General features: G+C 42.0%; 1 protein-coding gene across 3 annotated transcripts in view; it reads left to right on the forward strand.

The window, feature by feature from the left end:
• Positions 1 to 14,568, forward strand: part of LOC139749529 (tRNA pseudouridine(38/39) synthase-like) — a 94,189-nt gene that overhangs the window by 69,445 nt on the left and 10,176 nt on the right. For all 3 annotated transcript variants that reach the window (XM_071663494.1, XM_071663493.1, XM_071663492.1), the window contains exon 9: positions 6,461 to 6,669. In XM_071663494.1, coding sequence (XP_071519595.1) covers positions 6,461 to 6,669 — 209 coding nt within the window. The remainder of the gene's footprint in view (positions 1 to 6,460; positions 6,670 to 14,568) is intronic.

Genomic DNA, 14,568 nt, shown 5'->3' on the forward strand with positions numbered 1-14,568 from the left:
GCGCTACCTCGCAAACGCGGGAGACAGCGACAAAGCAAAATAAAATAATAAAATAAAATAATTATTTATATTTGTTATACTTTGTCGCTGTCTCCTGCGTTAGCGAGGTAGCGCAAGGAAACAGACGGATGAATTGCCCAACCCAACGTTATACACATGTATATACATACATAAATGTCCACACACGCATATATACATACCTATACATTTCAACATATACATATATATGCATACACAGACATATACATATATACACTTGTACATAATTCATACTTCCTGCCTTTATTCATTCCCGTTGCCACCCCGTCACATATGAAAAGACAACCCCCTACCCCCCGCATGCGCATGAGGTATCGCTAGGAAAAGACAACAAAGGCCACATTTGTTCACACTCAGTCTCTAACTGTTATGTATAATGCACCGAAACCACAGCTCCCTTTCCACATCCAGGTCCCACAAAACTTTCCATGATTTACCCCAGACGCTTCACATGCCCTGGTTCAATCTATTGACAGCATGTTGATCCCGATATACCACATCATTGCAATTCACTCCATTCCTTTCACTCCTTTCACCCTCCTGCATGTTCAGGCCCCAATGGCTCAAAATCTTTTTCACTCCATCCTTCCACCTCCAAGTTGGTTTCCCACTTCTCCTCGTTCCCTCCACCTTTGACACATATATCCTCTTTGTCAATCTTTCCTCACTCATTCTCTCCATGTGACCAAACCATTTCAAAACACCCTCTTCTGCTCTCTCAACCACACTCTTTTTATTACCACACATCTCTCTTACCCTATTATTACTTACTCGATCAAAAAACCTCACATCACATATTGTCCTAAAACATCTCATTTCCGACACATCCACCCTCCTCCGCACAACTCTATCTATAGCCCATTCCCTGCAACCATATAACATTGTTGGAACCACTATTCTTTCAAACATACCCATTTTTGCTTTCCAAGATAATTTTCTCACCTTCCACATATCCTTCAACGCTCCCAGAACTTTCGCCTCCTCCCCCACCCTGTGACTCGGTTCTGCTTTCATGGTTCCATCCGCTGCCAAATCCACTCCCAGATATCTAAAACACTTCATTTCCTCCAGTTTTTCTCCATTCAAACTTACCTCCCAATTGACTTGTCCCTCAACCCTACTGTACCTAATAACCTTGCTCTTATTCACATTTACTCTCAGCTTTCTTCTTTCACACACTTTACCAAACTTAGTCACCAGCTTCTGCAGTTTCTCACCTGAATGAGCCACCAGCTCTTTATCATAAGCGAACAACAACTGACTCACTTCCCAAGCTCTCATCCACAAAAGACTGCATACTTGCCAGTCTCTCCAAAACTCTTGCATTCACCTCCCTGACAACCCCATCCATAAACAAATTAACCATGGAGACATCACGCACCCCTGCCGCAAACTGACTCACCAAGAATTGATCACTTTCCTCTCTTCCTACTCATACACATGCAGTACATCCTCAATAAAAACTTTTCATTGCTTCTAAGAACTTGCCCCACCCTGTGACTCAGTTCTGCTTCCATGGTTCCATCCGCTGCCAAATCCACTTCCAGATATCTAAAACACTTCATTTCCTCCAGTTTCTCTCCATTCAAAGTTACCTCCGAGTTGACTTGTCCCTCAACCCTACTTTACCTAATAACCTTGCTCTTATTCACATTTACTCTCAGCTTTCTTCTTTAACACACTTTACCAAACTTAGTCACCAGCTTCTGCAGTTTCTCACCCGAATCAGCCACCAGCGCTGTATCGTCAGTGAACAAAAACTGACTCACTTCCCAAGCTATCTCATCCACAACAGACTGCATACTTGCCCCTCTCTCCAAAACTCTTGCATTCACTTTCCTAACAACCCCATCCATAAACAAATTAAGCAACCATGGAGACATCATGCACCCCTGCCGCAAACCGACATTTACTGAGAACCGATCACTTTCCTCTCTTCCTACTTGTACACATGCCTTACATCCTCAATAAAAACTTTTCACTGCTTCTAAGAACTTGCCTCCCACACCATATATTCTTAATACCTTCCACAGAGCATCTCTATCATCTCTGTGATATGCCTTCTCCATAAATGCTATATACAAATCCATTTGCTTTTCTAAGTATTTCTCACATACATTCTTCAAAGCAAACACCTGATCCACACATCCTCTACCACTTCTGAAACCACACTGCTCATCCCCAATCTGATGCTCTGTACATGCCTTCACCCTCTCAATCAATACCCTCCCATATAATTTCCCAGGAATACTCAACAAACTTATACCTCTGTAATTTGAGCACTCACCTTTATCCCCTATGCCTTTGTACAGTGGCACTATGCAAGCATTCCGCCAATCCTGAGGCACCTCACCATGAGTCGTACATACATTAAATATCCTTACCAACCAGTCAACAATACAGTCACCCCCTTTTTTAATAGATTCCACTGCAATACCATCCAAACCTGCTGCCTTGCCGGCTTTCATCTTCTGCAAAGTTTTTACTACCTCTCCTCTGTTTACCAAATCATTCTCCCTAACCCTCTCACTTCGCACACCACCCCGTCCAAAACACCCTATATCTGCCACCCTATCATCTAACACATTCAACAAACCTTCAAAATACTCACTTCATCTCCTCACATCACAACTACTTGTTATCACCTCCCCATTAGCCCCCTTCACCGATGTTCCCATTTGTTCTCTTGTCTTACGCACTTTATTTACCTCCTTCCAAAACATCTTTTTATTCCCCCTAAAATTTAATGATACTCTCTCACCCCAACTCTCATTTGCCTTCTTTTTCACCTCTTGCACCTTTCTCTTGACTTCCTGCCTCTTTCTTTTATACATCTCCCAGTCATTTGCATTATTTCCCTGCAAGACTCGTCCAGAAGCCTCTCTCTTCTCTTTCACTAATAATCTTACCTCATCCCACCACTCACTACCCTTTCTAATCTGCCCACCTCCCACGGTTCTCATGCTACAAGAATCTTTTGCGCAAGCCATCACTGCTTCCCTAAATACATCCCATTCTTCCCCCACTCCCCTTACGTCCTTTGCTCTCACCTTTTTCCATTCTGCACTCAGTCTCTGGTACTTCCTCACACAAATCTCCTTCCCAAGCTCACTTATTCTCACCACTCTCTTCACCCCAACATATTCTCTCTTCTGGAAACCTCTACAAATCTTCACCTTCGCCTCCACAAGGTAATGATCAGACATCCCTCCAGTTGCACCTCTCAGCACATTAACATCCAAAAGTCTCTCTTTTGTGTGCCTATCAATTAACACATAATCCAATAACGCTTTCTGGCCATATCTCCTACTTACATATGTATACTTATGTATATCTCTCTTTTTAAACCTGGTATTCCCAATCATCAGTCCTTTTTCAGCACACAAATCTACAAGCTCTTCACCATTTCCACTTACAACACTGAGCACCCCAATTATTCCTTCAACTACCACATTACTCACCTTTGCATTCACTCATCACTATAACCTGATCTCGTGCATCAAATCTACTAACACACACACTCAGCTGCTCCCAAAACACTTGCCTCCCATGATCTGTCTTCTCATGCCCAGGTGCATATGCACCAATAATCACCCATCTCTCTCCATCCACTTTCAGTTTTACCCATATCTATTTAGAGTTTACTTTCTTTCACTCTTTCTTTCACTCTATCATACTCCCACCACAACTGTTTCAGGAGTAGTGTGACTCCTTCCCTTGCTCTTATCCTCTCACCAACCCCTGACTTTACTCCCAAAATATTCCCGAACCACTCTTCCCCTTTACCCTTGAGCTTCGTTTCACTCAGAGCCAAAACATCCAGGTTCCTTTCCTCAAACATACTACCTATCTCTCCTTTTTTCTCATCTAGATTACATCCACACACATTTAGACACCCCAATCTGAGCCGTCGAGGAGGATGAGCACTCCCCGCGTGACTCCTTCTATTTCCTCTTTTAGAAATTTAGAATACAAGGAGGGGAGGGTTTTGTAGCCCCCTGCTCCCGTCCCCTTTAGTCATCTTGTATGATAGTGATAGTGCCAATGAAAAACCTACAATTTAGTTACTTATTTTTCATTTATATATATTTATTATACTTTGTTGCTGTCTCCCGCGTTAGTGAGGTAGCGCAAGGATACAGACGAAAGAATGGCCCAACCCAGCCACATACACATGTATATACATACACGTCCACACACGCACATACACATACCTCTACATGTCAACATATACATATATATACACACACACAGACATATACATATATACACATGTACATAATTCATACTGTCTGCCCATATTCATTCCCGTCACCACCCCGCCACACATGAAATAACAACCCCCTCCCCCCGCATGTGTGCGAGGTAGCGCTAGGAAAAGACAACAAAGGCCACATTCGTTCACACTCAGTCTCTAGCTGTCATGTATAATGCACCGAAACCACAGCTTCCTTTCCACATCCAGGCCCCACAAAACTTTCCATGATTTACCCCAGACACTCCACATGCCCTGGTTCAATCCATGACAGCACATCAACCCCGGTATACCACATCGTTCCAATTCACTCTATTCCTTGCACACCTTTCACCCTCCTGCATGTTCAGGCCCTGATCACTTAAAATATTTTTCACTTCATCTTTCCACCTCCAATTTGGTCTCCCACTTCTCCTCGTTCCCTCCACCTCTTATACATATATCCTCTTTGTCATTCTTTCCTCACTCATTCTCTTCATGTGACCAAACCATTTCAAAACACCTTCTGCTCTCTCAACCACACTCTTTTTATTGCCACACAACTCTCTTACCCTTTCATTACTTACTCGATCAAACCACCTCACACCACATATTGTCCTCAAACATCTCATTTTCAGCTCATCCACCCCCCTCTGCACAACTCTATCTATACCCCACACCTCGCAACCATATATCATTGTTGGAACCACTATTCTTTCAAAGATACCCATTTTTGCTTTCCAAAATAATTTTCTCGACTTCCACACATTTTTCAACGCTCCCAGAACTTTTGCCCCCTCCCCCACCCTGTGATTCACCTCCACTTACATGGTTCCTTCCACTGCCAAATCCACTCCCAGATATCTAAAACACTTCACTTCCTCCAGTTTTTCTCCATTCAAACGTACCTCCAAGTTGACGTGTCCCTCAACCCTACTGTACCTAATAATCTTGCTCTTATTCACATCTACTCTCTGCTTTCTTGTTTCACACACTTTACCAAACTCAGTCACCAGCTTCTGCAGTTTCTCACCCAAATCAGCCATCAGTGCTGTATCATCAGCAAACAACAACTGACTTACTTCCCAAGCTCTTTCATTCACAACAGACTGCATACCATACTTGCCCCTCTTTCCAAAACTCTTGCACTTGCCTCCCTAACAACCCCATCTATAAACAAATTAAACAACCATGGAGACATCACACACCCCTGTCGCAAACCAACATTCACTAAGAACCAATCACGTTCCTCTCTTCCCACTCGTACACATGCCTTACATCCTCAATAAACTTTTCACTGCTTCTAAGAACTTGCCTCCCACACCATATATTCTTAATACCTTCCAGAGCATCTCTATCAACTCTATCATATGCCTTCTTCAGATTCATAAATGCTACATACAAATCCATTTGCTTTTCTAAGTACTTCTCACATACATTTTCAAAGCAAACACCTGATCCACACACACACATCCTCTTCCACTTCTGAAACCACACTGATCTTCCCCAATCTGATGCTCTGTACATGCCTTCACCCTCTCAATCAATAACCTCCCATATAATTTACCAGGAATACTCAACAAACTTATACCTCTGTAATTTGAGCACTCACTTTTATCCCCTTTGCCTTTGTACAATGGCACTATGCAAGCATTCTGCCAATCCTCAGGCACCTCACCATGAGTCATACATACATTAAATAACCTTACCAACCAGTCAACAATACAGTCACCCCCTTTTTCAATGAATTCCTCTGCAATACCATCCAAACCTGCTGCCTTGCCGGCTTTCATCTTCCGCAAAGCTTTTACTACCTCTTCTCTGTTTACCAAATCATTCTCCCTAACCCTCTCACTTTGCGCACCACCTCTACCAAAACACCCTATATCTGCCACTCTATCATCAAACATTTCAACAAACCTCCAAAATACTCACTCCATCTCCTTCTCACATCACCACTACTTGTTATCACCTCCTCATTAGCCCCATTCACCTATGTTCCCAAATTCATGATCGTAGAATAATAGTAGAATAAGTAGTGGAATAGTAGAATAAAGAGCCCAAGGCTGAAATGCATGTGTCCATCTTCTGATGGATTACTTAATTTTTTGTTAGATAGTCCTATTTCATTTGAACAATTGGTGTAGAATTATACTGCCAAGTATCTGAAGACTTTTACCTTTCCAGGACTACAATGATTCGAAAGATGCTCTGGGATTTAGAAACTCGTTACATAAAGGTGATAAAATCAAATGGAGAAAGTGCATCTAATGCAGAAATATTGTCTTCAACTCAGGAAGAGTCTGGGATAAAGTTTCCACAAGAACAAAGTACTTGTCTTATTCCAGGTGCAAGGACTAAAGTATACAGGCCTCTTCTCTCCAGGCCAACATGTGGTAAGTTGTATTAAGGATTTGTTTATTTATAGTTAGACTTAATGAAGTTGGAACTAATTTTTTGTGCCTTTTACCATTTCTTGCATTAGAGGTAGTTGGCTCACTTTCCCTCTTCTATCTGTATTACTTAGGTTTTTGCTTCTTAGAGCTGGTTGCTTGTGTGCTCTATTCACTAGTTAGATCACACAATGCTTGCCAGGCTGCTGCTTCACATGATTACTGTGTGGCTGTTGACATCTCAAGGATGGGCCGTTTTGATAAGTGTCTTTCCCAATAACTGTGGCTTGGCACATTTTCAAAGACAGGTTTATCACTTCCTCAAAATTTCGTAAATACTTTCCCTTGTTTCTGGTTTTTCCCTTTCATAATCCTCTATTTCGGTTAAGGCCTGGCTTTGATGTGGATTTTTGTCTGTGATTGGAGCCTCCAATGTAAGAAAAAAAATTAATGTAAGAGTATACTCATGTAAGAAAGGGTGATATGGATGGACTAGGTTTGTGCAATTTGGGATGTTGGGATTTTTGAAAGGAGGAAATTGAAGATCAGACATAGTAGATACCTTTATGTACATGGTACAGATGAGTATGTGAGGGTAGATGTAGAAATTGTATTGAAAAATTGATAATTTGAAAAAAAATTGAAAATATATAACATCAAAATTATGAAGTATGAAGTTCAAATGGATTTTTTTTTTTTGGTGGGATGCGTGTAAAAGAATGTTGTCTCTGTGTCCCCTGCATATCGTGGGAAGAGACTAAGTGGGCCTGGGGTGAAGGTCTAGAGATATTCACATTTGTATTAATTTTCCAAATGTTAATAGAAGGGGCCAAGAGAGAATTTCTCCTTAAAGACTCATTTATTTATACCTAACATGGTTACATGCTGAAAGGATAGAGAGAATTAAGCATAAGTATGTAAAGATTTTTTTTTCAAATGATTAATAGTAACATGTATCCCATAAATCCCTGGGGAAAGAGTGAAAGAATTCTGCCTCTGTATTCCCTGCCTGTTGTAGAAGGCAACTAAAGGAGTAGGAGCTGGAAACCTTCTTCCTTATATGGTGGAACAGAAGGAGCCAGGTGGGGAGGAATCATTCTCCTCGAAGGTTCAGTTGCAGGTGTCAGAATGTGTGTGGATGTAACCAAGATGATAAGAATGGAGAGATAAGTAGTATATTTAAGGAAAGACACCTGGGTGTTCTGGCTCTGAGTGAAACAAAGCTCAAGGGTAAAGAGGAAGAATGGTTTGGAAATGTCTTAGGATTGATGAGAGGACAAAAGATTTACTGCTGAAGCAAGAGTTCTGTGAAAGAGTGCAAGGAAGTGAATTTTAGACTGATGTGGGTGAAAATGAAAGTGGAGGGCAAGAGATGGGTAATAATTAGTGCTTATGCACCTGTACAGTAGAAGAAAGATCATGAGAGGCAATTGTTTTGGGAGTAGCTGAGTGAGTGTGTCAGCAGTTTTGATCTAAGAGACTGGGTATTAGTGAAGGGTGATTTGAATGCGAAGATGAGTAGTGTGGTAGTTAAGAGTATCATTGGAGGCATGGGGTATTCATTATCATGAATGGAAATGGTGAACAGCTTGTGGAATTGTGTGATGAAAATGGACAGATGATTGGGAATACCTTGTTTAAAAAGAAGGGATATAGACAAGTACATGTACGTAAATGAGAGAGATGGTCAGCAGGCATTATTAGATTGCATATTAGTTAACAGGCTTGTAAAAAAGACTTTTAGCTGTAGATGTGCTAAGAGGGGCAGCTGGTGAGGTGTTGTGGAGGCACTGGTGAAGATTTGTAGAGGTTTCCAGAAAAGAGGAAACAGTATCAGTGAGAAGAGAGTAGTGAGAGTAAGTGAGCTTGGAAAGGAGACATGTGAAGAAATACCAGGAGAGATTGAGTATAGAATGGCAAAAGGTGCGAGTAAATGAAGCAAGGGGAGTGGGTGAAGAGTGGGAGGTATTTACAGAAGCAGTGCTGGCATGTGTGAGAGATATATGTGGCATGTGAAATGTGGGAGGTGGGCAGATTAGAATGGGTAGTGAGTAATGGGTTGAAGTAGTAAAGTTGCTAGTGAAATAGAAAGAGAGGCATTTAGGTTACATACAGGAAAGGATTGCAAATGATCAGGGGATGTATAAAAGAAATTAACAAGAGGTCAAGAGGAAGGTGTAGGGGTTGAAAAAGAGGATAAATGAGAGTTAGGGTGAGTGAAAATCTATACACTTTAGGGAGGATAAGAAAATGTCGTAGGAGGTTAATGATGAGTGAAAAACAAAGTAGCAAATAGGAACCTTGGTGAAGGGGGAAAAAGAAGTGGTAACAAGTAAGTGATAAAGAGAGGAGCTGGAGAGAATATTTTGAAGGACTGTTTAATTTTTGATGACTGGGTGACAGATGTAGGTTGTTTGGATCAGGGTGGTATGCAAGATGATTGAGCCATGGAGAGTGCTTTGGTGAAGGGAGGTTTCCTTCTTTTCCTTGTTTCTTCCATTTCTGATATGTATACCCACTTAGTCATCTCCATATGTCCAAATTATTTAAACACACCTTCAATTTTCTCATCCATGATTCTCTCACTACCACACCTCTCTCTTACCCAATCATTTTTTATGAGGTGGCGGGAGCCTTACATAGGATTAAATGTGGCAAGGCAGTTGGATTGGATGATGTTACCAGTTATATTTTTTAAAAAGGGGTGACTTTGTTGTTGATTGGTTGGTTACTAAGGATTTTCATTGTATAGATGGATTATGGTGAAGTGCCTGAGGATTGCAAGAATGCATGTATAGTGCTATTGTATAAAGGCAAGGGGGATAAAGATGAGTGTTCAGACTACCGAAGTATAAGTTTGTTGAATGTACCTGATAAAACGTATGGAAGGGTATTGATTGAGAGGATGAAGGCATGTACAGAGCATCAGAGTGGGGAAGAGCAGTGTGGTTTCAGAAGTGGTAGAGGATGTGTTCATCAGGTGTTTGCTCTGAAAAAGTGTGTGAGAAGTACTTAGAAAAACAGATGGATTTATATGTAGCATTTATGGATCTGGAGAAGGCATATGGAAGGGTTGATAGATATGCTTTGTGGAAGGTCTTAAGAGTATATGGTGTGGGAGGTAAGTTGCTAGAAGCAGTGAAAAGTTTTTACTAAGGATGTAAGGCATGTGTACAAGTAGCAAGAGAGGAGACTGATTGGTTCCCAGTGAATATCAGTCTGCAGCAGGGATGTTTAATTTGTTTATAAATGGGGTGGTTAGGGAGGTAAATGCAAGAGTTTGGAGAGAGGGGTGAGTATGCAGTCTTTTGGGGATGAGAGAGCCTGGGAAGTGAGTCATTTGTTGTTGCCGATGATACAGCTCTAGTGGCTGATTCGAGTGAGAAACTGCAGAAGTTGGTGACTGAGTTTGGTAAAGTGTGTGAAAAGAGAAAGTTGAGAGTAAATGTGAATAAGATCAAGGTTATTAGGTTCAATAGGGTTGAGGGACAAGTTAATTGGGATGTAAATTTGAATGGAGAAAAATTGGACGAAGTGAAGTGTTTTAGATCTGAGATTGGATTGAGCAGCAAATGGAACCATAGAAGCAGAAGCGAGTCACAGGATGGGGGAAGGGATGAAGGTTCTGGGAGCGATGAAGAATGTATGGAAGGAGAGAGTGTTATCTCGGAGAGCAAAATTGGATATGTTTGAAGTAATAGTACTTCCAACAATGTTATATGGTTGTGAGGCGTGGGCTATAGATAGGATTGTATGGGGGAGGGTGGATGTGTTGGAAATGAAATGTTTGAGGACAATATGTGGTGTGAGATGGTTTGATAGAGTAAGTAATGTAAGGTTAAGACAAATGTTTGGAAATAAAAAGAGTGTGGTTGAGAGAGCAGAAGAGGATGTGTTGAAATAGTTTGGACATATGGAGAGAGTGAGTGAGGAAAGATTGATAAAGAGGATATATCTGTCAAGTGGAGGGAACAAGAAGTGGGAGACCAAATTGGAGGTGGAAGGATGGAGTGAAAAAGATTTGAGTGATCAGGGCCAGAACATACTGGAGGGTGAGAGGCGTGCAAGGAATAGAGTTAATTGGAACAATGCACTATACTGTGGCTGACATGCTGTCAATGGGCAGAACCAGGGCATGTGAAACTTCTGGGGTAAACCATGGAATGTGGATAGGGAGCTGTGGTATTGGTGCATTACACATGATGGCTAGAGACTGAATGTAAACGAATGGGGCCTTTTTTTCTGTATTCCTGGTGCTACCTTGCTGAAGCAGGGGATAGTGATGCTGTTTTCCTGTGGGGCAGGGAAGCAACAGGAGTGGATGAAGGCAAGCAGGTATAAATATGAACATGTATGTGTATGAAATGTCTGTGTATTTGTATATATATGTATGTATATGTTGATATGTATATGTATGTATGTGTGCATTTATGTACATATATGGGTATATGAGTGGATGGTCTATTCTTCGTCTTTTTCCTGGCACTACTTCGCTGATGCGGGAAACAGCGATTATATATGATATAATAAACAAATTATTATTCTATTTTTATTATACATTGTTGCTGTCTCCTGTGTTTCATGAGGTAGCGCAAGGAAACAGACGAAAGAATGGCCCAGTCCACCCACATGCACATGTATGAACATAAATGCCCACACATGCACATATACATACCTATACATTTCAGCATATACATACATATACATACACAGACATATACATAAATACACATGTGCATACTCATACATGCTGCCTTCATCCATTCCCACTGCTAACCCGCCACACATGAAATGACACCCCCCTCCCCCCATGTGCGCACGAGGCAGTGCTAGGAAAGGAAAACAAAGGCCACATTCGTCCACACAAAGACTCTAGCTATCATGTGTAATGCACTGAAACCACAACTCCCTTTCCACATCCGGGCCCCACAAAACTCTCCATGATTGACCCCAGACGCTTCACATGCCCTGGTTCAATCTATTGACAGCACGTCGACCCGGTATACCACATCGTTCCAATTCACTCTATTCCTTGCACACCTTTCACCCTCCTGCATGTTCATGCCCCGATTGCTCAAAATCTTTTTCTCTTCATCCTTCTACCTCCAGTTTGGTCTCCCATTTCTCCTCGTTCCTTCCACCTCTGACACATATATCCTCTTTGTCAGTCTTTCCTCGCTCATTCTCTCCATGTGACCAAACCATTTCAATACACCCTCTTCTGCTCTCTCAACCACAATCTTTTTATTACCACACATCTCTCTTACCCTTTCATTACTTACTTGATCACACCACCTCACACCACACATTGTCCTCAAACATCTCATTTCCAACACATCCACCCTCCTCTGCACAACCCTATCTATCGCCCATGCCTCACAACCATATAACGTTGTTGAAACCACTATTCCTTCAAACATACCCATTTTAGCTTTCCAAGATAATGTTCTCTCCTTCCACACATATTTCAACGCTCCCAGAACCTTCGCCCCTCCCCCCACCTTGCGACTCACTTCCACTTCCATGGTTCCATCTGCTGCCAAATCCACTTTCAGATATCTAAAACACTTAACCTCCTTCAGTTTTTCTCCATTCAAACTTACCTCCCAATTGACTTCTTCCTCAACCCTATTGAACCTAATAACCTTGCTCTTATTCACATTTCCTCTCAGCTTTCTTCTTTCTCACACTTTACCAAACTCGGTCACCAACTTCTACAGTTTCTGACCCGAATCAGTCACCAGCGCTGTATCATCAGCGAACAACAACTGACTCACTTCCCAAGCCCTCTGATCCACAACAGAATGCATACTTGCCCCTTTCTCCAAAACTCTTGCATTTACCTCCCTAACAACCCTATCCATAAACAAATTAAAAAGCCATGGAGACATCACGCACCCCTGCCGCAAACTGACATTCACTGGGAACCAATCAATTTCCTCTTTTCCTACTCATACACATGCCTTACATCCTCGATAAAAGCTTTTCACTGCTTCTAGCAACTTACCTCCCACACCATATACTCTTAATACCTTCCACAGGGCATCTCTATCAACTCTATCATATGCCTTCTCCAGATCCATAAATGCTACATACAAATCCATCTCCATTTCTAAGTATTTCTCACATTCTTCAAAGCAAAACATCTGATTCACACATCGTCTACCACTTCTGAAACCACACGGCTCCTCCCCAATCTGATGCTCTGTACATGCCTTCACCCTCTCAATCAATAACCTCACATATAATTTCCCAGGAATACTCAACAAACTTATACCTCTGTAATTTGATTACTCACATTTATCCCCTTTGCCTTTGTACAATTACTTTGTCGCTGTCTCTCGCGTTAGCAAGGTAGTGCAAGGAAACAGACGAAAGAATGGCCTAACCCACCCACATACACATGTATATACATACACATCCACACACACAAATATACATACCTATACATCTCAACACGTACATATATATACACACACAGACATATACATATATACACGTGTACATAATTCATACTGTCTGCCTTTATTCATTTCCATCGCCACCCCGCCACACATGAAATAATGCACTGAAACCACAGCTCCCTTTCCACGTCCAGGCCCCATAGAACTTTCCATGGTTTACCCCAGACGCTTCACATGCCCTGGTTCAATCCATTGACAGCACGTCGACCCCGGTATACCACATTGTTCCAATTCACTCTATTCCTTGCACGCCTTTCACCCTCCTGCATGTTCAGGCCCCAATCACTCAAAATCTTTTTCACTCCATCTTTCCACCTCCAATTTGGTCTCCCACTTCTCCTCGTTCCCTCCACCTCTGACACGTATATCCTGTTTGTCAATCTTTCCTCACTCATTCTCTCCATGTGACTAAACCCTTTCAAAAACACCAGAGGCCTGTTCTGCTCTCTCAACCACACTCTTTATTACCACACATCTCTTTTACCCTATTATTACTTACTCGATCAAACCACCTCACACCGCATATTGTCCTCTCACATATCATTTCCAGCATTCCTGTCTCTTGCACAGGGGTCCCGGGTTTGATCCTGGCTGTTGGAGGTTTTTATGTTCTATGAAGGTGCGCATTTCTATGCACTTTATTCGTATTCATATACCTCCGCGTTGTACAGTTAGGTTCGGTAAAATGCTATCAGCTGGCTATGTGCGCCTGTTGGGAAATAACCGGTATAGACCTCGTTGCTCACCATTGTGAGACGAAGGGTATTTGAGTACTTAGTATTCGAATAGTTGTTTCCTATTAGCCAGGCCCATAGCCTAGCGGTTAGCATTCCTGCCTCTTGCACAGGGGTCCCGGGTTCGATCCTGGCTGTTGAAGGTTTGTATGATATATATATATATATCCATAGGGATAGGGGAGAAAGAATAATTCCCACACATTCCCCACATCTCGTGGAATGTGACTAAAGAGGACAGGAGCGAGGGGCTAGAAACCCTCCCCTCCTTTTATTTTAACTTTCTAAAAGGGGAAACAGAAGAAGGAGTCACGTGGGGAGTGCTCATCCTCCTTGAAGGCTCAGACTGGGGTGTCTAAATGTGTATGGATGTAATCTAGATGAGAAAAAAGGAGAGATAGGTTGTATGTTTGAGGAAAGGAACCTGGATGTTTGGCCCTGAGTGAAACGAAGCTCAAGGGTAAAGGGGAAGTGGTTTGGAAATGTTTTGGGAGTAAAGTCAGGGGTTGGTGAGAGGACAAGAGCAATTGAAGGGATAGCACTACTCCTGAAACAGGAGTGGTGGGAGTATGTGATAGAGTGTAAGAAAGTAAACTCTAGATTGATATGGGTAAAACTGAAAGTGGATGGAGAGAGATGGGTTATTATTGGTGCCTGTGCACCTGGGATTGAGCTGGGAATGGGAAGAAAGATCATGATAGGCA

Source organism: Panulirus ornatus, chromosome 7 (genome assembly GCF_036320965.1).
Source record: "Panulirus ornatus isolate Po-2019 chromosome 7, ASM3632096v1, whole genome shotgun sequence".
NCBI lineage: Eukaryota > Metazoa > Arthropoda > Malacostraca > Decapoda > Palinuridae > Panulirus > Panulirus ornatus.